Genomic DNA, 25,713 nt, shown 5'->3' with positions numbered 1-25,713 from the left:
AAAAGCGCATAATATCCTGGGAGATACGACTTAAAATATAGGTCTGTCAAGTAAATAAATGCAATACATATGAGGATCCAAACCCCATATGACATCTACACAGATGGTCTCTCTCAAAATAATAGTAAAAAAAAAAATGATGATGTACCGTCAATGTAACTATCAATCAATTAGATTTTAAGGACGTGTCACGTTAATTAATAAAATTAAATAAATAAATAAAATATTTTCTTACATTTTGGAAATTTGATTGGTTGATGGTGTAAAAAAACTTTACATCAGTGCATAAAAATTAAACACTAAAAAAAAGTGTTTCATACTTGTAATTTCAAGAAGGATTATTTGACACCACATAGAGAAAATGTTGCCGCTTTTAGAGAGAGAATCTCTCCCTTCTCTCTAGAAACCTTTCTTCCCTCTGTACGCTGCCCTTTTCCCTAGCGCCGCTGAGGCTCTGATGACGACGACGCTCCACCCCGGCGGGGATCCCCGCAAAGCACCTTGTGAAGGAAACGACCAAGCAGACCGTAGCAACAAAAAGGTAAAAACGACGGATTGTGTAACTGTCTTTGATTCAGAAATGGATCTACTGGAGGAGAATAATCCCAGATTGGAAGGTCTGCAAAAGGAATCAAAGATGTCCTATAAGGATAAAGTGATTGCTGGGGAATCCTTCACCCCCTTTTCCCCCCAAGAAATTGTTGACCTAGTTAGGGAAGAACTCGCTGGAGATGATCTGGAATCTATGAAACTTGAGGATGAGAGGAAGCCTTTCAGCCTCAACCCCGTTGTTCCTGTCTCCTTAGAAGAATATGAAGAATGGTGTCGCCCATGGAAGTTTACCCTGGTAGTGAAGCTCCTGGGAAAGAAAATTGGGTTTAGGTGGATGGACCAGCGCCTCCACAGAATCTGGGCAAAGGAAGGGGACATTAAGGTGATTGACCTTGCTGAGGACTACTATCTGGTTCGCTTTGCTTTTGAAAATGATTACCGGGTTGCTCTCTTCGAGGGCCCGTGGATGATTGCAGACCACTACCTACTGGTGCAGAGATGGAGACCTAGATTCAAGGCAAATGATGAAGCTGCCAGGAAGATAGCGGTGTGGATCAGGTTGCCAGAACTTGATGTGGAGCTCTGTAATGAAAAATTCCTTTGGCGCCTTGGATCCCTACTAGGGACGATGCTCAAGATTGATACCCACACATCTGTTAACAACCGTGCTAAGTTTGCCCGAATCTGTGTTGAAATTGATCTGAATTGCAAGCTTTCTCCCACTTTCACTGCTCTAGGAGAGGTATACCGACTAGAATATGAAGGTCTCCATGCTATATGTTTCAGTTGTGGAAAATATGGCCACAAGAGTGATCGATGCCCAGAGAGGACTATTCCCACCCCTCTTCCCTCTTCCCCTAAGGGTAATGATCCAATGCTGCCAGCGTCTGAGGATCATCAACCAAAATCTAAGGTGATTCAGGAACAGACTGAAGTGGAAAATGACACTCCTAGTGGCTTTGGCCCATGGATGTTGGTTAAAAAACCACCCAAGAGGAAGCCTCTTAAACCCTTGAACCAAACCATTAACCAGCATGGTAACAAATCTCGTTTCTCAGCCCTCAACTCTAATGATGAGCCTAGGGAGCAGCCAATCAACGTTAATCCCCATCCTGGTCAAGAAAACCATCAGCAACAAGATGCCCCCAAATCCAAAGGTGGGCTTGGGATAAAAGCTAATAAAGCTTCTGGTAGGATCGCAACCCAACAGAAGATAGTGAATCAGAACCAAGAGAGGGTCCAACCTCAGAAAGAAATGCAGCAAAACAAGGACATGCAGACTATCCATAAAGGTGAGGAGGTGACTCATTACCTCACCAGGGAAGAATCTGCAGCCCTGGCAGCGGTGAAACAATTTCAACAAAAGATGTGGGATGATTTTAAATCAGGGAAAATCCCAGAAGATGGCCTTCAAGGTGGTTCCTACGTTCCTTCCTATGAGGAGCTCAATTTCATCAAGTCCCTCATGAAGCAGAAAGGTCTAGATGCCTCAGTAGCAGACATGGAGTGCAGTGATAGATGCAAGCAAGATTCCTTGCAAGAAGCCCAGTCTGGGGATGCTCTAATGGGAGAGGGCAACCCAACTCCTTTCCCTTAGCCAGCGTTTTGGTACCTTCCCTGTCTTATCTCCAATTGTTTTAATGAATTGCTTATTTTGGAATTGCAGGGGGGCTGGGAAAAAGAATTTTACCAGCTTTATTAAGGATTGTTCAAGAATCTATCATTTGGGTTTTGTGGCCATTCTTGAGCCTCGTATAAGTGGTGAGAAAGCTGATAAAGTCCTCTCCAATATGGGCTTTGACAGTATAACAAAAACTGATGCAAACGGTTTCTCTGGAGGTATCTGGTGTTGTTGGAAGCAATCCATGTTCTCAATCAGAGTAGTGGCTTTAAACCAGCAATGCATTCACCTCCATGTTAATCCTAATGATCAGGGAGGGTGGTACCTTACTGTTGTTTATGCTCATCCCCAAGAAAGGATGAGGGTTTCCCTGTGGAATGACCTTGTGAACTTCAAGGACCAGACCTCTGGCCCCTGGTTCGTTGCTGGAGATTTCAACTCCGTTCTTTTTGAGGCAGAAAAAGTGGGTGGTGCCCCCTTCAACCGTCAGGCTGCTAACAAATTCCAGGAATGCTTGAACATCACCCACTTGGAGGATCTTGGCGCGAAAGGTGTCCATTTTACCTGGCAGAGGGGTGATCTTTTTGAGCGTCTTGATAGAGCAGTCTCCAATGCCCAATGGAGGACCAGATTTCCTGCAGCCTCTATAACAAATCTTCCTCTCCCTTTCTCAGACCATTGTGCCCTCTGGTTGAGACTCAATGTAGAAACTAGGAGCCCAAAACCTTTTAAGTTCTTGGCTGCCTGGTCGCAACATCCAGAATTCCAGGATCTGATTAAGAATAATTGGAGAGCTTCCAGTTCTTGGCAGGGAAACATCACAAACTGTACTGAAACGCTCATGGAATGGAATAAACTGGTTTTTGGAGACATATTCCGCACCAAAAAGAGGCTCCTGGCCAGAATGGAGGGCATCCAGAAGAAGATAGTTCAGAACCCAAATCCTTTTCTGATGAAGTTGAGAAAGAGACTATGGACTGATTATGAAACCATCCTGAGAAGTGAAGAGTTGTACTGGGCTCAGCAAGCCAAAATTAACTGGCTTAATTTGGGTGATAGGAACACTAAATTCTTTCACCAAAGCACTATAGCTAGACAACAACGAAACAAAGTGGAGGCCCTCCTCAATGAAGAGGGAGAATGGACTTATGACAGCGTGAACTTGAAAAGGTTGATTGTTAATTACTTCAAGTCCCTTTTCTCTACTGACCAGGGACTTCCCTATAGTCTGTGTAGTTCCTCCTCTTTTCCGAAGCTTAGCGGCCTTGAGAGCACTGAGATGATGAAGCTAGTGACCCATGGAGAAGTGAAAAAAGCGCTTTTCAGTATTGGAAATCTGAAATCCCCAGGCCCTGATGGATTTCATGCAGTCTTTTTCAAACAGAACTGGGATCTCATTGGGGATTCCCTAATCAGTCTTATCAGAAACATCTTCTCCAATCCTGCTCTGATCAAGAATGTGAACCAAACTGTTTTGGCTCTTATTCCCAAAGTCCAAATCCCTGAACGTGTCTCCCAATTCAGACCAATTGCCCTTTGCAACACTAGCTATAAGGTGGTGACAAAGATTCTGGCCAACCGAATCAGAGATGTCCTTCCCAATCTGATTTCTGTAAATCAATCCAGCTTTGTCCAAGGGCGCAGCACTATGGATAATATCCTGAGTTTCCAAGAGATGATTCACTCCTTGAGGTCATTAAAAGGGAAGAAGGGCTTCATGGCTATCAAATTAGACCTCGAAAAAGCATATGACAGACTCCTATGGCCTTTCATTGAAGATACTTTACAGTTCTTTGGTTTTGATGAGAATTTCATTCACATCATATACAATTGTGTCTCCACTTCATCTATAGCAATTGCTTGGCAAGGGGATTATACCGACTATTTCAATCCCCAAAGGGGAATTAGGCAAGGGGATCCCATCTCCCCTTACCTTTTTGTCCTCTGCATTGAACGTCTCTCCCACATCATCCAAGATGCTTGTGGAATTGGTAGCTGGAAACCTTTCAAGGTGGGTAGACATGGACCCTCTATCTCTCACCTCCTGTTTGCTGATGACGTGATTTTAATGGCAGAAGCTTCAGATGATCAGGCAAGTTTAATCCACAACATTCTTAACAAATTTTGTGATGCCTCTGGCCAAAAAGTGAGTCTGGCCAAGTCAAGAGTCTTCTTCTCAAAAAACACGAATGCCGTCATTGCGGGGCAACTTGCCTCCAAATTGGGTATCCAACAAACCCACAACTTGGGAATGTATCTTGGTGTTCCCCTTCTCCATTCTCGAATGATAAAGGAGAATTTCTCCTTTCTTATTGACAAGGTCAGGAGGAAACTGTCGGGTTGGAAGGCAAAATCTTTATCTTTTGCTGGTAGAGTATCCCTCACTCAAACTTGCCTGCTCAATCTCCCGGCTTATGTTATGCAGACAACTCCCATCCCCATGGGTGTTTGCCAAGACATTGAAAAATTGTGCAGAGATTTCATCTGGGGATCCACAGTGGAAGCGAGGAAATGTCATCTAATTAATTGGTCAACGATTTGCTCTCCCAAAAGCGAAGGTGGCTTGGGTCTCAGGGATCTCCACTCTATAAACAGAGCCTTTATGACCAAATTGGCTTGGAACATTAAAAAGAGTGAGTCTAGCCTATGGGTAAGTATTTTCTTGGCAAAGTACAAGTTTAATCCCAGGTTGGGTCGAGTGCCTATTCCCAAATCCACTGACTCCCCGACCTGGAAAGGCATCTGCAAAGCTTGGCCTATTGCTGACCTGGGATCCCTATGGCGTGTGGGCAATGGTCAAACTACCCTTTTCTGGTCAGATACCTGGAACATCTCCCTTGGTAACCTATCTGACTACATCCCTGAAGACTCTCCTGAATGGGTCAGATTTTTACCTGTCAACTATTATGCTGAAAATGGTCACTGGAAAAGAGAGACTCTAAATCTCCTGCTCCCTCCTGCTATTGTAAACAAAGTGTGCACCATTAATCCTCCTGACCCTACAAAAGGAGAAGATTTTCTGAGTTGGAAGCCAAACCCAGATGGCAAATTTAGCATAAATTCTGTCTATCCTTTGCTTCTTGAGGTGGAGAACCAGAATACTCACCCATCTTTTGAAGCTATTTGGAAATTCAAGGGCCCCCCAAAAGTTCAAAGCTTCTTATGGAAGGTAGCTCACAATAAAATCCTCACCAATCAAGAAAGGATGAAGCGGAATATGTCAACCAATGCTACCTGCCCTCGCTGCTTATCTGCTGATGAAACTGTTATCCATGCCATTCGTGACTGCCCTTTCATCCAACAAGTTTGGAATTCCTTCCTACTTCCCAGGGATTGGAGCAGATTCTATAGTCAGGGCATCTCTGACTGGTTAAATTTTAACTTGCGGCGCAATGCTGTGTATCGAGGTAGATTCAGTTGGCCTCTGCTTTTTGGTCTAACTACTTGGCAAATTTGGAAGGACAGGTGTGATTTGATTTTTAACAATCATATCACTCTCCCCTGCAACTTGATTATCTTGATTTATAGTCTGGCTGAGGAGATAACTAGGAACTTAGCCAGACCGACCACAGTCCACAATCTCCATTGCAGGAAACAAACCATCCACTGGGTTAAGCCTGATCACGGGGTTTGGAAGTTGAATACAGATGGGTCGGTGAGAGAGAGTATTGGGAAAGCAACGTGTGGTGGCCTTATCAGGGACTGGGAAGGAAAATTTATTAAAGGGTTCTGCAACAACCTGGCCTTTTGCAACCCTCTTTTTGCTGAATTATGGGGAGTCTTTAATGGCCTCAAGATAGCATATGAGATGAAACCCCAACAACTGACTGTGGAATTAGATTCCAGTGAAGCCTTTAAGCTAATTACCCTCCACTGTGATGTGAACCATCCCTGTGCAGGATTGGTAAAGGAAATCTCAGATTTGGCTACAAGGAACTGGAAGGTCACTTTCAGTGACATCTATAAAGAGGCTAACAAGAGTGCTGACTATCTTGCAAGCTACTGCTATGGGAAGCCTGATTTGTTAATTGATGAAGATCAAATCCCTCCCCCCCTGCTCCCTTTTCTGATTGATGATGCCTCTGGGGTCTTTACCCCAAGGCTTGTGTAGTTTTCTTGGGCTTTAAGCCCTCCACATTATCAAAAAAAAAAAAAAAAAAAGAAGGATTATTTGATGTTTTTTCAAAGAATAATGATAATATACATTTTAAAATGTAAAATAGAAAAACAACTAATAAAATTAAATATTCAACAATGTTTATTGTATTTTTATTTGTGCTTCTTCTCTTTTTGAATAGTTTATTTTGAAATGAATTGGGCATTTTTAGTAACCTCTCTAATTACTCAATGAGTCGATGTCGGTCATAGTGGTTAAAAACGGTTGTTTGAATCCTTGAAGTCGAAAATTTTGATCTTTAAGAGACACACTCTTAGAGAAATCTTTGGATTTCACCTGGTCGATTATGATTATCTCAATAGACGATGCATATAGTTAAAAACAAGCATCTCTTAATTCAGAAAGTAAGAGACAAACATATTAAGTGATTTATTTCTTTTAAAATGATGCATATATTTTACAAAATAAAGTGCAGAATTTTAATTGTTAATTAAAAGTTAGAATTTATTATATGAATATCAGTGTAAAACTTCTTTGCTCAAACATCGAATGATTTTTGCTATTATAATATAGGAGATTTAAACTCTACTTCAAAATCTAGTTCAAGATGTGAGGTTGTTTTTCCATATATAAAGACTATTTTGGTAATATCTCTAGCCAATGTGAAATTTCTCAACATATATACACGCCTGGGACTGGACATCTAGAGCGCGAAATATGCATGAATGAACATTTGCGAGTGGTCTTCACTTAACATACTCGAGATAGACTCTTATACCATATTAGAATTTGGAAAATATAACTCCACCCCAAAAGCTACCTCAAGAGGTGAGGATTAGGGGTGGAAGTAGGTTAGGCCACCGACAGGGGCCTATGGCCTCGCATACGTCAGGCTCAGGTAAGACCAGGCCAAATTACTAAGGCCCCGTTTGGAAAAATAGCTTAATTAAGCACTTATGGTCATAAGCGCTTATTTATGACATAAGCGTTTATTCATAAGCTATTTTTGAAAATTTATTGAAATAAATTAAAAATAAGCTGTATATAAGCATAAGCTGTTTTTCATAAGCTATCCTGAGTAGCTTTGAAAATAAGCTGAAAATAGCTTATGACAGGTCATAAGCCCATAAGCTGTTTGCATAAGCCCTCCCAAACACTGGCATAAAAGCTTATGCTGTCAGATAAGCTCAAATAAGCTCTTCCAAACTGGGCCTAAATAGATAAGGCCAATGCTTTTTTTAAAAGCCTATTTAGCTAAAAATGTCAGGCTTGGGCCACGCAAAAAGCGTTACAAGCCTAACTTACCGCCCTATTTAAATAAATAAATATATTTATTTTATTATTTTCATTATATTTTTATTATAATATTTTAAAACTATATACTTGTTGAACTATTTATATGTTTAAATATGTGAGACTATATAGTGATTTATATATAAGCTTCTTTAGAAAATGACTACTGATTTTGACCATATAATCATATTATTGTATTTTAACTCATTAGTTTATAAGTTTATTGACATGTAAAATTTTCAGCCTTGAATGTATTACAATGAAACGGGCTTTTAAATAGGCTATCAGGTCATACCAGGCTTCAAAATAGATTATGCTTAGGCTTAAAAAAAGCCTTTGATAAACTCAGGCCTTGAGTATTTTAAGCATGCTCGACCTATTTAAGCAAAGCCAAATGAAGAGTAGCCTACTTCCATCTCTAGTGAGGATTGTCTTTCGGTATCTAAGACTTTCCTGATCATATCTCTAGTCAGTCCTCATATTAGATAATAAACATTTAATTTAATCAAAGAGTTAATTATTAATTTAGTCTCTATGTTCGTAATACAATTCAATTTTCGTCCATAAAAGTTTTCTTTTTTACTTTTGCCCATGTGCTTAGGGAAATGTTAGGACTAGTCTTCAGGAGGGTTTGTTTCTTATGACGTTGTTTAGTGTCGAGCTAGATGTAATGCGACACGCTCATATGTAATTTTTAATTTACTCTGTATAATTAATAATTAAAATTAAACTATTAATTAAAAATTACAAACTAAAAATTCTAAATACTTGAAACTCACACATGCACCCTTTAAAAGCAAAACTAGAAAAACCTAGCCACCATATGACAAAAACACCCATGTGGAGAACATTCTTCTTCATTCATCATCTTCTTCTTCCTCAACCTGTGTAACCAAATCCAGCCATCATCTAAAAAACAAAACAAAACAGTCAACCCAATACCTACAAACACAGGACCAAAAAAACACACATGACCTGTAACCACGAGTTGATCACTTCAATCACCATCATTCAGAATCATCAAAATCTCTTCCTCCTTCTCTTCATAGCCAAGTCTCATTTCCATCCCTATGTCACACCATTCTCTCATCAACCTCAACCCCCCACCCACGACCAACTCCTAATCACCATCAAAGGCCTATCCTCCTTTATCTTCTACCTCTTTCTCCACGACAAGTACCTCTACAATGTGTCTCGTTGCAATTTTCAAGTTACAAGTCTTCTAAATGCTTCATAATCACTCAAAACTCCCCATTTGATCCAAACAAAACAAAATCAATCAATCTTCCTCACCTGATGAGGCTGGTTTTTGGGTATTTGGAAGGATGTTTTAGGTTTTTTTTTGTATTGGTTAGAAGATGGGTGCTGATTGATGAGGATTAGGGAATGACATGAGAAGGCGAGGAAGATGAAATGGGAACATGAGGTTTGATGGGAAGATGAAATCAAGATTATGGATTAGATTATTTATGAGTGAAAGGGTGTTGTGGATTTTGAGGGTTAATGTTATTGGTGATAATGTATTAGGGCTTTCTATTCGAATTAGGTTATTGTGTTGATTTGGGAGGGATTAGATCAGTGTAGTTAGTTCGGGTATTTGATTTAGGGGATTGAACACTTGAGTTGTGTTAGCTTTGGTCATCCCCTAAACAATGTCTCTGGAGCTCAACTCTTAAGCAATGACTAATCCCAACATTTCCCTAAACATAGGGGCAAAAGTAAAAAAAAAATTTGGGCTACGGACGAAAATTTAACCTTCTAATTACAACCAGAGAGATTAAAATGATAATTTACCCTTACTTATAGTATAATGATTTTATTAAAATCTCACATTAACTAAAAATATGACTAAATAATTCTTTCGCTTATAGCTAGCTTTTTACTTTTTGCAGTAAAGTTGAACTTTTTTTTTAATAAAAGCTCGTCCTTTATCATTAAGCAAAGTAAGTGTCTACAAAAAGAGCATGAGCTACAATTTCCGGGGAGAGTCCCACCATTCATGTGAAGGAAAATCATATGCTATGGCAGCTAGATTATGAGCAACATTGTTAGCTTGCCTTTTAACATGAGAGAAGTCTATCCTATGGAAGGAACATTACTCATTTAAGATGCCACCAATGAGTAAATCAATTGACCTGAAGTTATTCTAGTTTATATATAGATCTCATGAGTCTCTATGAATATGCAACTGCGTAATCCTTTATTTAGGCTACTCGTGGTTTAAATAAAAACTATATATGTTCATAACATGACATAATGCATATATAAAAATATAAAATAACTCATTACTAAAAATCGTTTAATTTGTTTGTGAGGTTAGAACCAACTCTTCATTTTGCCCATTTAAAGGTGGCTTTTCGGTTAGATGAGTGATACTTCTTTTCGTGCGATTAAGTAATATATAAAAAAATAGATTCTGCTATTTTGTCTAAAAAACGGGTATTATTTGTAAAAGACAATCCTACTCGATTTAAATAGGATTATTATGGATAAAAAAATAAAAACAAAATCTCACTTTTAAGGTATGAGAACTCTAACTAAAGGAAGGCTTAACCTTACTCTCATTGTCAATAATTGATTTTTTGATTTTTTTTCTAAAATATAATTCACTTTACAATATTTATAAAACATTAGTTATCTTTTTCTATGTTCACCCTTATATTTAATACTCAACATTAAAACAATTTAATAATGCACCCTGATTACAGTATTATTAAATTGGTTTGATACATTATATTGTTTTAATATATCAAGTGAGAAGAGTTAGGACACATATGGTTTGAGTGAGGGAGGTCTAATGATTAATCAGGGTGCAATTATATTTCCAATATAAAAAAACAAAATTTCTACATTATAAAATCATATTTTATCTTTAAGGTCACTATCACTTAGAGATATTAAAACATTAATATGGATAAATACTTAAATAAATGAAGTAATTTATTTTTAATCTTTAAAAAATTAGTTTAAAATGACTTATAAACAGAAAACAGAAAACAGAGAAGTATCATTTATCAACTGTTTATTTTTAATTTATTTACCATAAAAATAAATATAGAGAAATTAATAATTTTTTATGTGATATGAGATTAATATACTTAATGGGTGCCCGTCGCATGATAAAAAATGATTGTTTGAACGAAAAACTTGAGAGTTCTAATGTGACATTCATTGCAAACAGATCGAAATTGCGAGAAAAATTTAACAACAAAATTTTTATACATTTATAAACAAGAAATGGATTAGTTGGATTGGTTATTAACATCAATGAATTAATGTATGAAAGGGTTGGAATAACAAAAAAATGAAGAGGAGCTAGTAGGTTATGTGTATGATGAGTTAATAGTATTTAATAATAATGATATTTGGGAAAAAAAATAAATCATTCATTCATATGATATGTTGCTTGGTTTGGTGGTTTTTCCGGGACGAGACAACCTACCAGTTGTTGCAGCTGTTTCAACTTTCAAGAGAGAGAGAGTTTTATTAGCGAGTGGTTGCTTCTGTAGAGAGAGAAGTGAAGTCTCAACTCTCAACTGTGTCTGTGAACTCTAGAGAGAGAAAGTGAGAAAATGGCAACTGCTATCAAAATGGGATCTCAGAATCACCATCACCACTCTCTCTGATTCTCTTCTTCAATCAATCTTCAGGTAAATCTTCATCAATTTTCTTCAGATCTTCTCTCATTGCATTCAAATGGGGTTTCACTCACTTCGATTTCGGTTCTCTGTATGCTATATTTGATATCAGATTCAGGTTTCGTTGTTCTTGTTCTGCACATTGCATTATATGGATGGATCTCTCTACTTGTTTGCATTTTCACGGAGATCCATCACTCCTGTGTTTCTCTTTCGTTTAGATCCAGCGATTTCGTCTTCAATTTTGCATAGAATATGGTTGATTATCTGTTTGTTACGCATTCTCTTTCATTGACACTTCACTATAGTTCTAATGGGTCATTCAAATTTCAAACTCACTGAATAGAAACACTAAACATAGACTAGTTTTATAGTCAAGTTCTTAATGGATTTTGTTGTGAATTAAATTAACAAAGAGGAACCAGATGCACTCACTATTCACTAGAACAGATTATATTCTTCTTTGTGTTTATTGTGAGACTCCTATTAGATCAGAATTAAGTGCCTCAAATTATGGCTAAAATTCTGTTTTGCATTCTACTGTTTTGCAGTGTTACTCTGAATACTGCTCGGCGGACGGGTATTGTTTCTAATTTAGTTGCCTCTTTTGGGCTGCTCTGAAAAGGCCTGATGGGTTCAAGATTCCCATCTCATCAGCTAAGCAATGGCCTGTATGTATCGGGCCGTCCTGAACAGCCGAAAGAAAGGACACCGACAATGAGCTCAGTTGCCATGCCTTATACTGGCGGTGACATCAAGAAATCGGGAGAATTGGGGAAAATGTTTGACATCCCCTCAGATGGCTCTAAATCTAGAAAGTCTGGTCCCTTAAGTAATGCTCCTTCTAGGACGGGATCCTTTGCGGGCGCCGCTTCTCACTCTGGACCTATCATGCAAAATGCGGCGGCTCGCTCTGCTTATGTCACATCTGGTAATGTCGCTGCCGGAGGAATGTCCGGTTCAGCCTCAATGAAAAAGACCAACTCTGGCCCGCTGAATAAACACGGGGAACCAATCAAGAAATCATCTGGCCCTCAATCTGGTGGAGGTACACGCCAAAACTCTGGGCCGATACCTCCTGTTCTTCCTACGACTGGTCTGATTACATCCGGCCCGCTAAATTCATCTGGGGCTCCTAGGAAGGTGTCTGGTCCGTTAGAGACTACAGGATCGATGAAATCACATAGTTCCTCTGTGGCTCACAATCCAGCTGTGACTACTCTTAGTTTAGATGATGAATATTCCTTCAAGAGGAACTTCCCTAAACCAATATTGTGGTCTGTGATTCTGATTTTTCTTATGGGATTCATTGCTGGCGGTTTTATTCTTGGAGCTGTCCACAATGCCATACTCCTTAGTGTTGTCGCAGTTCTTTTTGCTGTGGTTGCTGCATTATTCACTTGGAATAGTTGTTGCGGAAGGAAAGCCATTGCTGGTTTCATTTCTCAATATCCTGATGCAGAGCTTCGAACTGCCAAGAATGGGCAATTTGTGAAGGTTTCTGGGGTATGTAACTTAATATTGACGTATACATGTATAATAATACAAATCATTAAGCATATAGAACTGGCAAAAACACAGTCCTGAGTCATACTCATCCAAACTTAACTAAACATGTTTGATGATTTTGTTTCATCTATTTCTTGGTAGATAAGTGGTTTTTATGCAACACATCAATTCTGGAAATGTTTGTTAGTGTCTCTTGTCTGGAATTGTATGATTCTGCTTCTTGTTTATGTTGATATATATGCATAAAAGAGGGAAGTAAACCATTGATTTATTTACCTTTTTAAGGTGGTTACCTGCGGAAATGTTCCACTAGAGTCCTCCTTTCATAAAATTCCTAGATGTGTATATACATCCACAAGCTTGTTTGAATATCGAGGATGGGATTCAAAAGCAGCTAATCCAAAACATCGCCATTTTACATGGGGACTTCGTTCAACTGAGGTAATTGCAATAATCTATTCAATCTTTTCTTTTTGAATTGCCAAGTTTTCTGTAAGTTCCATAAAATGTTCAGGATTCTTGATATGCTTTGGACATGAGGTAAATTATTTTTGTATTGAATGTGCTTTGCTTATATGAATGTACACAAGAGAGGCATGTACTGAACTGTGTGTAAAGTACATGATATTAATCTACAATAAATGCATGGATCTCAATTTCCCTAATTACATAATATGAATTAACTAACTTATATACCATGAATCTGGGCAAAACTAATTGTCTGTACAATGAATGTATACACTTAATTATGTCCAGGTGATTTGGAGTTCGATCATCTCTCTTCCCCTCCCCCTTATTATAATATAGATGTCCCCCCGTGTTACAATATAAAAGTTTAATTGCAACACAAGGCAAGTGAGCATGTGCTTTGTCCATGTTTCAAACCCAATGGGCTATTGCGTGATAGGGATGTGTTAGAAATATAATCTAATTTTTTTTGTGTTTTCATCCAACAACTTTAGCTTTTGGGATAATTGATTCGTGAAAGCTTTGTTCCATTTCATTGTAAAATGTCTAAATGGAAGATTTTTTTTTCTTTCATTTTGTTCCACGCAGCTCCTTTCCATTATGTTCCATGCATCTCCTTCCACCATCCAAACATAGTCTATATGAGAAAAGAGTTGGAGTGGTAGCAGTAGGGAAGCAAAGGGATGATGAGATGACAGAAGTTTGGAAATAATACACATTATATTTTACTAGGGGTATAACACCAGCACTTAAAAGAACTATACCTAAGTTCACAAAATTGTTCATGTTGTAATAAAATTATTAAGATGGAAGGCTCACATACTTCATCACAGTAGTAAACATTTGTGAGTCCAGGGATACACAACTATGCCATTGAGCTCCAACGGAAAGGAGGCTCTCAAATGAGTGAAATGACTATTATAATGCTAAAATTTGGTTTCTTGTAGCTCCTTGCACGATGACACCACCAATGTTTTAGCTATTAAAAGGATAAAGTCAATGTTATGATTATTATTTCTCTCTATATTCCATTTAGGCTTCTCTTGAAACTAGAAAAAATAGAATTTCTAATTAATTGTTCAAAGGAGTTATTTTTTTGTCAGTTATCTTCTAACATCGAATGCACTTCTTTCTTGCATTTGAATGAGCAATTTCTTCGGGCTTTTACTGTGGTTTTTATGTGCACGTTGACTAACAATAATATTCCCTTCTCAAGTGTATTTTCGTATTGTGTTTGTTTTCCTTTATGGATGTCTGGAGTCAACTTGTCGAGTTAAGCTTCTTATTATCATCTTGTTTTTCATAAATATTTTAAAATATGTGTATTTTGGGGATTTTGCCGGATGTCTAGGCTCCATCCCTTAATGTAGACTATACATGCCTGTATCAGGATGTAAATTGTGTATTTTGGGGATTCTGCAGCTTTAATATTTGAAACTTGTAGTTCTTTAATGTTTTGCCTTGCATTTTATTCAATGCAGAGGCATGTGGTTGACTTTTACATCTCTGATTTCCAATCTGGATTGAGAGCATTGGTTAAAACAGGCTATGGTGCAAGGGTGACTCCCTATGTTGATGATTCCATTGTAATTGATGTTAATCCAGCCAATAAAGACATGTCCCCTGAGTTTCTTCAATGGTTGGGAGACAGAAAGCTTTCTAGCGACGATCGTATTATGCGATTAAAAGAAGGGTAAAGTACTTTATCTTGTTGAAGATTTGAAAGTTCTAGATAGTATTAGTGTAAATGGAAACTTTTTAAGGCTCAATTATTTCCATTTGTTGTTGGTGCAAAGGTAAGCTAGCCTATGTTGCGAGCAATTACATTTATTTTTTGCTGACGGCTGAACTTATTGCTCCCAGCTACATTTATAATTTATTATCTTCCACATGCCAAAGTCCTGATTGTGTCAGTTTGGTGAAATACCAAGTTTAGCTCAGTACATAGTTCATGTTATGCATTGCCGTAGAAACGGTGATGAAAAGAAGGGTAAAGTACTTTATCTTGTTGAATAGTTGAAAGTTATAGTCAGTATTAGTGTAAATGAGAACTTCTTAAGGTTCAATTATTTCCATATGTTGTTGGGGCAAAGGTAAACTAGCCTATGTTGCTAGCAATGACATTTATTTTATGCTGAACTTCTTGCTACCAACTACATTTATTAGCTTCCACATGCCAAAGTCATGAGTGAGCCAGTTTGGCGAAATACCAAGTTTAGCTCTGTACATAGCATGTTATGCATTATCATAGGAATGATGATGAAAGCAAAAATGCATCAAGAAATTTAAGTTGGGACAACCCAGGATGGGGGGTTCTTATGAAACTGCCAATGATGTTTTTGCAGGTACATCAAAGAAGGTAGCACGGTGAGCGTAATGGGAGTTGTTCAAAGAAATGACAATGTGCTGATGATTGTGCCTCCTCCTGAGCCTTTGACGACCGGATGCCAATGGGCGAAATGTATATTTCCAGCTAGCCTTGAGGGTATTGTTTTGAGATGCGAAGATACATCGAAGGTTGATGTCATTCCAGTGTAGTTACCCTCCCTGGTAACCTCTTAGGCATTCTTCTTTAAAGGAACATTTCTTCCTATGTCAAAAGTTGATTGTGGTGGTGATGGTGATGGTGGTGGTTATTTGTATTTTGTAAGCATAAGTCTTGTTGGTAAGTGTGATGATTCTACCATTTACATCGGTGATATTTTTTCTTTTGTTTTAATTCAACTCCCTAGTTTATTGTATAGCTAATGGAAATTCTTATTCATTTATTGTTCCTAAGAATTTTGGACTTTCTAATGGATGTGGTTTCGTATAGTGAGAAGTGGTGTCTTCAACTGCTGGTAAAGATTGAGTATAAACAAACAGTACTTTTATTTGCTGTCATCATCTGTATCAATCCTTTTTTCTATCTTGTTATATGTTTGCATTATGTTTTTCATTCTATTTCCCCCATTCAAAAGACTTCGGCTGTGTTTGGACTGGTGAAATGTGATTGAAATAGATGAAATGGAATATAATCTCATTATCTTTAAAAGAATATAGTCACATTTCTTATCCCCCCACCCAATAAAGTTTTTTCTAGTAACCCTCTTAAAGAATTAGCTTTGTCTTGAGTGTTGCAATTTGCAAGCACAATTCGTGACTGGCTACCAGATGGAAGTAGTGTGCCATTCTAAGCGATAGTTCGGTGCATATCAATTTACATATGTCAATAGACATCATTCTGAATAACATCTATATATTAAAACTGCCACGCATCATGTAATGATGCTTATTTTATTGTTTGCTTAGTATTATTTTTTTCTAGCACCCCTCTAAACTAAAAAAGTCATATAAAGTAAAGAAATGGGGAAAGTGAAAACGTGTAAGATATACAAAGCCTCATTAACGTAGAGATGCCACGTCTTGTGTACTCATACCTTGTACTTGTAGTGTGGTGCAAATCACAAACCACTACGTGTCCAAAAGCTAACACTAGTACATTGCCGAAGGAAGCTTTAAATAATGGTAATGGCTCCTCAGTTTCCAATTTTAAATGTGCTCATGCGGTATGGATAAACACATATTGCTAGTGTTGTTGGTTTTGTTAAGCTTCTCAATGATGAATACCAATGGAATTGGAGATGATAATGAAGCTGAGCAGGGGAAGAAAGAATCATTCTGGCAGTGGCACAAACTGAGAAGCGCTTATTCTATCTATTCATCAGCATTTTCTCCTTTTAGTGTTGGCCAGTACTGGGGTGTGCTTAAGGCGCTTGTTGCTCAAGCATATGCGCGCGTCTTTCCTCCCAATATAGAGTAAGCTACCAACATGTTAGTTTAAATTTAATTTTTAAGGAAAACATTATATAGTTTTTGTATGTGTGTGTGTAAATTTCTTGCTTCATTTCTCACACTTGGACAAACTTAACAATTAATTCATTGAAAATTTGTAGTATGGGAAGTAATGAATAAATTTTTCTTGGTTTTTTAAGTTTCAGGAGAGGAGAAGAACCCGAAGCCATGGCAAATAATGGAGCAGGGGAGAAGGTGAAAGAAGCCTTAGCTAAAAGCCTAGGAACGAGTAAAGCTACCTTGGAGGATACAGCAAAATCAGCAGCAGACATAGCAGGGGATACCATGCAGAAGGCAAAAGAGAAACTCAAGAGAAGCTCCTCGGAGGTGGGGGAAGGAAAACGTCCAAACGAGCTCTAATTTTGTCTAACATATGAACAATTGAACATCTCCATAGAAAAGTGTTTTTTTTGTAATTTCATTTCTGTCAAGTACTCTTTGTTTAATGTTATGTTAAATGTATATGTAAAAGGGTTAATTGTTTTCAATATAATAAGAAGCTGACTTATGCATTGTAAAAAGTTGCAGCTGATTGGTACTGATGGTTCGGGTTCAAGTTCTTTAGCTCTAGTTCTCGTGGCAGATACACAATTGTAGAAGAGTAAATTCTGTGGAGTTTCATTTCGGCATTTCCCCTGAATTGCTATATCATAATAGCTAATGGAGTATTGGAGTAATGGCAAAGAAATTTACAAATGATAGAGATGCTAGAAATATGTAATAATGAAATACACACTGTACAAATATCAAATACATAGTAATAAATGTATGTTGGATTTGGAAGACTATTAGTTAGTTAGAGGGAATGTGATGACATTTGTTTTTACTTGTGACATCATTGTATCATTACAAGAAAACTCATTGTTAATGATGGTCTAACGCCATCTTTAACAATCAAAATTCGTCACTAATGACACATTGACACCTTTTCATCAAAGAATTACTAATAGTCACATCAGACCTGTAAACACTAAAACACTTCATTGTAATAATCTTGTAAACACTTCATTGTGATAGTCACTTTTAATTTTAAAATTATGTCGTTGGTTTTCTTAAGTTATATTGTCTGTAATTTATGGACGTATTTGACTGTCGCTAATTTAGTGATGATCTAGATTATTAATAACTTATAAATGGTTGCGTCTATTGATATATTATTTACTGTCTAGATTGTCAGAAAATGACAATGACAACTTTTTATGCTATGGATGAAAATGTCACTCATGAGAAGAACTTTAACATTTTTATTTATTATGTCAGTTGAGACAACACAACAATTCCTATTCATCTAGCTTGTATAATGTATATTTGTGTGTGTCTGTGTATTTTTCTACAAAAATAAAGTTGCATGGATAAGATATTTACTATATGATTAGAATTCCTTAATATAGTTTTAAAATTCAATTTTGAAAGAAATTCATATTGAACATTTATATCAATTTAGTGTTCTTTGTTTGTTGCTTGAGAGTCTCTGAGCCGGTGAGAATAATGTGAGTAGAATAACACCTTCCACATTGTGTCGCAATGTAATTTAGGGTGGATCACACTTTATAAGTCACAGAATAACACAATGTCAAAGATGCTGCTCTCTAGCACTACGCCCTTCAACTCAAGAACCATCAAGCAATAAACAACATAGTCTGACTTCATACAACACACTTTAAAACACAATTCAAAAGATGTTAATGAATTCTCATTATTGCATAAATACTTTGTTGGTGAAAAGACATAATTGTTTGCTGATGGTTCAAGAATGAATATATGTGTAGGATTTGTTAACTTACTCCTATTATATTTGTGAATGAGTAAGTTACTAGTTAACTCATTTTTACTTCCCATAAGGGCAGGAGGGGTTGGATAATTTTAAATTTATTATGTTTGGTTTAAGGGGTTGTCTAAATGACCCTAGGTAAAAAATGAGTTAAATAACCCAAATCTATGTGTCCCAGTGGTATTATACTATTATTACATACGCCTTTAAAAAATTTCAATTCATGTCACATGTGTCATCATAGTAGGTCCAACTCATTTCATTAATTTTTTTATTTATACTTTTGTCAAATTCATTTTATTAAATTATTTATTTCTACTTTGAACCATCAATTAAGATGAATTACACAACAAGCCTCTTTTCCCCAAAAAGGCAAAAACTAAGAACCCTAATCCCCAATTTTAAATGTTCTTTTTCAATTTAGAACCAGAAGTCCCACCATTTGTTAATAATTTAAGTGCTTTTGGTGACTATCCCACCTGTTGATTCACCCCCAACCAATCGTTTTGTGTACATGTAATTTTCTTTCTTGTTTCCTTAACTTTGTTTGTTTTTCTTTTTGGTTCTTGTTGCGTGTATATAGTAAGTTGCGAACGCTGCTTCCCATAGGCTTGAATGTTGTTGATTTTTCTTGGCGGAATGAATGGTTTCAGGCAGCAGTAGCACTTCCTTTTACGACTATGGCTGCTGATTAGCCTATCCAAAAAATCTATGGAATGCTAAATAATAATTTAAGTGGTTATCATGCAGCGGTGGGACTTCTGGTCCTAAATTGAAATAGAATTACATAACATTCAAAATTGAGGATTAGAGTTCTTGGTTTTATTTTATTTTTCTGGAAAAGAGATTCATTGGTGTAGTAGTTTATTCTAATTGATGGGTTCAAACTTCAAAGTATAAATAAATTATATAAAAAAATGAATTTGTTAAAAATATAAAAAATGAATAATGAAATGAGTTGGATCCTACTATGATGACACTGACACATGTGACATGAGTTGGAATTTTTTACAGACATATTTACGAAAATATAACTTACTTTCCATAATGCAACAAGAATGTAAAATTTGTGTGAACAGAACAGAACAGAACATTTTCCTTTTGGTTTATATTCAACATTTCCCATATAATTCCAATTTAAATTATAGTCATCCCCCAGTCTTCTTGTCACTCACAGTCACAGGTCACAGCACACACAGCAAGTCAATCAGAGAGAAATAGAGAGTATCGAGCGAGTGAGGAAGAGACGACAATGGGGGAAACGAAGAAGAGTGAAATTGTTCACTCACCACTAGTCACCTACGCTTCCATGATTTCTCTCCTCACACTCTGTCCTCCATTCGTAATCCTCCTGTAAGATTCGATTCGATTCGATTCAATCCATTTCATTTCACCTCAATTTCACAGATCTCACTCACTTCGTCAATTTCACGCAGATGGTACACCATGACACTCGCCGATGGATCCATTTTACAAACATTCAACAACTTGAACCAAACCGGCGTCAAAACCTTCTTCCTCCATTCATGGCCCAAACCCTCTGCAACCGCTTACAAAATCATCGCCGTCTACGCCGCATTTGAAGCCGCGCTTCAGCTTCTTCTCCCCGGTAAAACTGTTCACGGCCCTGTCTCCCCCGCCGGCAACGTACCTGTCTACAAGGTCAACTATCACTTCTCTTTTCTCTTCTTCTTTCTAAACTTGATAGGATCAATGATTCAATGTTGTGTTGTTGTTTCAGGCGAATGGTGTTGCAGCGTATCTAGTGACTTTGATTACTTATCTTGGTTTATGGTGGTGCGTTTAATGTTTTCAAATTTCAACCCTGTTTGTTTGTCTCTTTTTGCATTTCTAGTTTGTTTACCACTATTAGCATGTTTATTAATTGCTGAAATGAGATTATGGTCCTTTATGATTAGTTGACTGGGGGAGATACTAGATTTGATTCATTTTATAATACATTCATCCGTTTCGAGCCGAAGAAAATGAGAATCGGGCGAAAATTTGACACACTATTCAGAATTATGAATTGTGAATCAAAAGAGACAGGATGGATTTTTTTAGGGAGGCAAATACAACATTTAAATACGAGAGAAAAATTCTATTAGGGGTAATCATAGCATGTGACTCTTACTTGGTCTTTGCTGTTGGTGTTAGTTGAGAGGAGGAAAGTAATGAAGTCATATAAAATTAATTTTTGGCTATGAATTAGAGATCTCAATTCATAGTAAGTATTCTGTGTTATGTTTGAAAATGCAACTTATGAATAAACTGATTGAATGTTTGCACAAAGATCAGCAGTTTTTATTACCCCTCCCCCTAAAAAACAGAGAGAGAATCAGCAAAGTAGATATAAATACATAATTTAGATGTTCACTGGGAACAAAACTTGGAATATTGGAGGCTATTTCACGTGTGTGATGGATATATTGGGTGAAACACAAAAAGGAAAAAGAAAAACAAAGCTGGTATCTCCAATTGATTATGGCTTTGAATTTTGTATCTTAATGAAGGTAGGCCTGTCCTGGTAAAGGCTAAAAAATAAAAAAAGTCCAAGTTAGTGTGTGTTCTTCTGTAAGAAATTTGTGTTACAATACAAGCTTTTCCTTCAAAGCAAGATTTTTCTTTTCACTTTTTTTGTGGAAGATGACTTGCGAATTTTGTATGTATTTTTCAGGTTTGGGATATTCAACCCTACAATTGTTTATGATCATTTGGGAGAGATATTTTCAGCCTTGATCTTTGGGAGCTTGGTCTTTTGTGTTCTCTTATACATAAAAGTGAGACAGTGAAATAGGAGAAGTAAATTGTTTCCTATGATTTACATTCAAAACTTCTAACTAGAGTGTTATGTTTGCTAGGGTCATTTGGCACCATCTTCCACGGATTCTGGTTCCTCGGGGAACATAATCATTGATTTTTACTGGGTAAACTAATCTCTTCTTTTTACTTTGACTAAACAGTTTCAAAAAAAAGTTACGTGTTTATATACATTAAATGTTGAAAAAGATTGAAGAAAGAGAAAGTGAACGAGGAAATAATGTATAAATAAAAGTGAGGGGCAGCATGATAATTCTCCCAGTCTCCCCAGTCTGATACTTGTTGCTGTCATGCCTCTAGAGGACTGTTGATGCAATGAACCGTTCTTCAAAATTACTGCCTCTCTTATTCTAGACCAAGAAGGCATAGACAATGCATATAAAATTCTTTTAGAAAGTATCAATACTTTGTCCGTCTGGTCTCATTAAAGTTGCATCCATGATGCCAGTGTGCTTTGAAATTTTTCTTCTAGAAATGTTTCCATGTTTTATGATTATTATTACCATTTTCACCATATATGAAGAAAATGCTTGAGAAATTAAAATTTTATCTGTTGGGACTTGTTTTTATAAGAACAATAACAGCCCAGGGTATGTGGCAAATGAGACCTAACTTATAGCCATTCTTGCAGGGTATGGAGCTCTATCCACGCATTGGAAAATATTTTGACATAAAAGTTTTCACAAACTGTAGATTTGGAATGATGTCATGGGCTGTTCTTGCACTAACCTATTGCATAAAGCAGGTTTAGTCTCTGTTTATATTCTTTGTATTAGTATTGAAGTCATTTAATATCAGATAATGTCTTCTTGTATCAGATCAAGCTAATGATTGTAGTGTCCAACATTTAGTTGCCTTACACAGTTAGCTATCCTTTGATTACCTATTTGTAGTTTCTGATACTTCCTTGTAGAAACAGCACAAGCCTGGGGGCCTTGGTGGTTAGGTGACCCTGTAACAGAAGCTCGGGATCATCTACTTTTGTATTGTATTGTCTTCTAAACTGTAATAAGATTTCATCTATGATTTTGGATATGAATCACGTTTATCTTTATGTGGGTTGACTTCCTTAGTTGCCTTGGATATAATGACTGTATGATGCTGACTTATCAACCTCCATAAATAAGATGTGATGATGGGTCCAGTACCAGATAAATCTGGAATGTGTTATTTTTTGAATACTACTGTTGTATGATATATCCACCCTATGGTTAATTCTCTAATGAATGTGCTCTTGTCTTAATAGTATGAAGAAAATGGGAAAGTAGCTGACTCGATGCTTGTAAATACTACATTAATGCTGGTGTATGTTACCAAGTTTTTCTGGTGGGAAGCTGGATATTGGAACACAATGGATATTGCACATGATCGAGGTATACACGTGCTTTATTATTGTTTCTGTGACACACTTACTCTTTCCCATTGTTCTATCGAAGTATGAGTGGTTGTTAGGAAGACTAGTATTTTTTATCTTCAAGAAAAGAATGATCTCCAGTTTTCATGGATATAGACTATATCTTCCATTCCATGATATATATGATTGCTAAATTCTTTGCACACATCGTATTTAAACTTCTTTATCGTCTCACTAAATCTTAAAACACCTAAATCTGGCAGCTGGATTTTATATTTGCTGGGGCTGTTTGGTGTGGGTTCCATCTGTGTACACTTCTCCTGGAATGTACCTTGTCAACCATCCTGTAAATCTTGGCACCCAGGTACAATCCCCATCCTGTTTGTGTTGCTGGTTTGTTATAGTTATACAGTGAGTGGGGAACAGAATGAAAAGATAGGGTTGAGTTGTTGAAGTGGTGTTGCCAGCAGATTTTTCCTTACTTTTAATATATATTATAATCTTTCCCCAATTTTACTGAAAGTTGTCTTTCTTTCTTGTCTTCCAGCTTGCTCTTTTTATCTTAGTGGCTGGCATTCTTTGCATATACATCAACTATGATTGTGACAGGCAAAGGCAAGAATTTCGTCGGACAAATGGAAAATGCTTGGTCTGGGGAAAAGCTCCATCAAAGGTCTAAATTCATAGAATTTACTTATTTCATTTTCATTTGGAATGTATGAGATTGGAATACTTACATGAATATTTTCCAGTAGACTTACACAAGGTAACCATGATGAAAATGCACTTGCAGATAGAGGCCTCATATACTACTAGTTCTGGGCAAACAAAAAGAAGCCTTCTTTTAACCTCTGGATGGTAAGTTTTCACTTATAATTCTGTAAACACAAATGTGTGGCAACTATTGGGGGAGAATGGTTATTACTGGAGAACTGAGACCATACATGCCTCCCGTGATTGACGAGTTTAAGCTCACCATTTGTTGGGGCTGGTTCCGGACATTTGATTTGAAGTATATTATGATTCCATTAAGTTGATGTTAATAGTTTATATCTAGGTGTGAATGTTATTTTTAACCATAGGTGGCTTTTAAACTCAAAAGAGGCCTTGGATTTTGATATCTAATGTGACTAGAAGAAAACGCTTTCTGTCTTAGAAAATAACGGTTCACGTTTTTTTGAGTACCTGTAGGTGGGGATTATCTCGTCATTTTCATTATGTCCCTGAAATACTAGCTGCTTTCTTCTGGACAGTGCCAGCTCTTTTCAATCATGTAAGGGTGTCTCTTTCTCTGAACAACAGTACAAGTTGAAAATTTGAGACAATATTAAGCTTAGCTTCTTTTTTCTGGTGCAGTTTTTACCTTACTTCTATGTGATATTTCTTACCATCCTTCTTTTTGATCGAGCAAAAAGGGATGACGATCGATGCAGATCCAAGTAAGCATTCTGTTATATCTTTTAATTGGTTTGCTTTGTGAGTTTTGACTTGTTAGTCGGATACAGTCTCCCATTTTTCTTATCAATAAGAAATGAACAATATACCACCAATCAACCAGGATTGGGCTGTTTCTGAAGTATACAAATCATTAGTGTAAACTGTAAAGCAATAGAATTTTAGAACATCTCAATTTCGCATGGCATTGTTAATAAAAGACGCATAAATTAAAGAACGTTTCTGTTCATGTTGGTACCAAAAGGAATATTGAGTGCAGAACAGTTATAAAGAATATAAAGTATGGTTTCTTGAAACCACTAATTTATTTATCATGGAGTCGAATTAACATTTTGTTACCAAAGGTTTAGAAATTTTTTGGTTCTGGTTTGAAGTAGATAGAGTATGAGAGAAGAAAGATTTTTGAAACTCAGATTTTCGTTACTGATGGGTAGTGTGCAAGTAATATTTATCCAATGTGAGAGTATGGGTTATAGCTGAGTGACCTCCGCTTCTCTGTTACAACTGTCTGACCAATGCTAACAGATTCAGTTCTAATTATATCAGCTATCTATAGATACAGGTGTTAAATAGAAACCAAAACTACTGCATTCTATTATGGTCAGCAACCGTGGACATGGAGTTGAAAATTTTCTTTGTTTGCAGGTATGGCAAGTACTGGAAACTGTATTGCGACAAGGTTCCTTACAGAATCATTCCGGGAATATACTGAAGAATGATTATGCCGTGTGTTAGCTAAGGACGCCATGGTTACTTCTTTTGTTGTTGACCACCTCCACTTGGTGCACTTGAGATGCAAGTTAGAATTAGCTGAGAATTATTGAGCGAGATCTTGTTAGCAAATGTTGTGACTTCTATTTCATTCTAGAGCTGTGTTTATCTATAACTAGATATTAGAAAATAAAATTTGAAAATAAAATCAGAATTGATTATTTTCGAAAAATTTAAATCTAATAAAGAATTTTTAATAATAGATGAACTGAAATACGGTTAAAGATGTTCATTTTTTTAAGAATTTGGAGGACTTGAAAATAATATGATTTTGAACTATTATTATTTTTTTAGAAAAAGAACTAATATTCTTACGTTGATATTTTTTTTTAATGTTCCTTACCTTGATAGTTTTCATAAGTAATACTGATGTTGTATTCTTAATTTTTTTTTTACTTCTAACTTCTAAGCGTAACAAAAAATAAAATAACTGAAGTTACCGGTTTCAAAATAATTTTTTTTTAAGTTTATATTTTTATAAACTCTTTTTCAAAATTATTAATTTAGTGT

The 25,713-nt window shown here is 36.6% G+C and overlaps 4 protein-coding genes across 5 annotated transcripts; all 4 read left to right on the top strand.

Moving 5' to 3' along the window:
• Nucleotides 1–457: 457 nt before the first annotated feature.
• On the top strand, nt 458–6,284 carry LOC130744648 (uncharacterized). Its single transcript, XM_057596816.1, has 2 exons — nt 458–2,100; nt 2,219–6,284. Exons 1-2 carry the CDS (start codon nt 458–460, stop codon nt 6,282–6,284), a joined length of 5,709 nt encoding a protein of 1,902 aa, XP_057452799.1.
• Nucleotides 6,285–11,016: 4,732 nt separating this feature from the next.
• Nucleotides 11,017–16,012, top strand: LOC130745658 (uncharacterized membrane protein At1g16860-like). Its single transcript, XM_057598019.1, has 5 exons — nt 11,017–11,233; nt 11,773–12,727; nt 13,016–13,171; nt 14,680–14,891; nt 15,544–16,012. The coding sequence occupies exons 2-5, from the start codon at nt 11,852–11,854 to the stop codon at nt 15,734–15,736; spliced, it is 1,437 nt and encodes a 478-aa protein (XP_057454002.1). The 5' UTR covers nt 11,017–11,233; nt 11,773–11,851; the 3' UTR covers nt 15,737–16,012.
• A 130-nt stretch (nt 16,013–16,142) lies between these two features.
• Nucleotides 16,143–17,950, top strand: LOC130745659 (uncharacterized). 2 transcript variants are annotated; one of them, XM_057598021.1, is made up of 2 exons: nt 16,143–16,996; nt 17,179–17,950. In XM_057598021.1, the coding sequence occupies exons 1-2, from the start codon at nt 16,734–16,736 to the stop codon at nt 17,390–17,392; spliced, it is 477 nt and encodes a 158-aa protein (XP_057454004.1). In that variant the 5' UTR covers nt 16,143–16,733; the 3' UTR covers nt 17,393–17,950. The 2 variants fall into 2 exon arrangements, with proteins under 2 accessions (XP_057454004.1, XP_057454003.1); XM_057598020.1 differs by having other exon boundaries at nt 17,173–17,950.
• A 1,991-nt stretch (nt 17,951–19,941) lies between these two features.
• LOC130745655 (7-dehydrocholesterol reductase) lies at nt 19,942–25,375 on the top strand. Its single transcript, XM_057598015.1, has 13 exons — nt 19,942–20,156; nt 20,240–20,465; nt 20,545–20,600; nt 21,481–21,583; nt 21,665–21,730; nt 22,255–22,368; nt 22,870–22,996; nt 23,241–23,341; nt 23,525–23,650; nt 23,771–23,835; nt 24,169–24,250; nt 24,334–24,416; nt 25,078–25,375. The coding sequence occupies exons 1-13, from the start codon at nt 20,056–20,058 to the stop codon at nt 25,142–25,144; spliced, it is 1,317 nt and encodes a 438-aa protein (XP_057453998.1). The 5' UTR covers nt 19,942–20,055; the 3' UTR covers nt 25,145–25,375.
• The last annotated feature ends 338 nt before the right edge of the window (nt 25,376–25,713 follow it).

Source organism: Lotus japonicus, chromosome 3 (genome assembly GCF_012489685.1).
Source record: "Lotus japonicus ecotype B-129 chromosome 3, LjGifu_v1.2".
Lineage (NCBI taxonomy): Eukaryota > Viridiplantae > Streptophyta > Magnoliopsida > Fabales > Fabaceae > Lotus > Lotus japonicus.
Note: the sequence above shows the minus strand (reverse complement) of the source record. Positions and strands in the feature narration are given on the sequence as shown.

Coding starts and splice junctions, on each gene's coding strand:
- LOC130744648 (XM_057596816.1), top strand. CDS start 458: ATGACGACGACGCTCCACCCCGGCGGGGATCCCCGCAAAGCACCTTGT. Junction 2,101..2,218: donor GATTCCTTGCAAGAAGCCCA/GTCTGGGGATGC, acceptor TTGGAATTGCAG/GGGGGCTGGGAAAAAGAATT.
- LOC130745658 (XM_057598019.1), top strand. CDS start 11,852: ATGGGTTCAAGATTCCCATCTCATCAGCTAAGCAATGGCCTGTATGTA. Junction 12,728..13,015: donor AATTTGTGAAGGTTTCTGGG/GTATGTAACTTA, acceptor TACCTTTTTAAG/GTGGTTACCTGCGGAAATGT. Junction 13,172..14,679: donor GGGGACTTCGTTCAACTGAG/GTAATTGCAATA, acceptor TATTCAATGCAG/AGGCATGTGGTTGACTTTTA.
- LOC130745659 (XM_057598020.1), top strand. CDS start 16,734: ATGTGCTCATGCGGTATGGATAAACACATATTGCTAGTGTTGTTGGTT. Junction 16,997..17,172: donor GTCTTTCCTCCCAATATAGA/GTAAGCTACCAA, acceptor TGGTTTTTTAAG/TTTCAGGAGAGGAGAAGAAC.
- LOC130745655 (XM_057598015.1), top strand. CDS start 20,056: ATGGGGGAAACGAAGAAGAGTGAAATTGTTCACTCACCACTAGTCACC. Junction 22,369..22,869: donor TAACCTATTGCATAAAGCAG/GTTTAGTCTCTG, acceptor TTGTCTTAATAG/TATGAAGAAAATGGGAAAGT. Junction 22,997..23,240: donor GGATATTGCACATGATCGAG/GTATACACGTGC, acceptor TAAATCTGGCAG/CTGGATTTTATATTTGCTGG.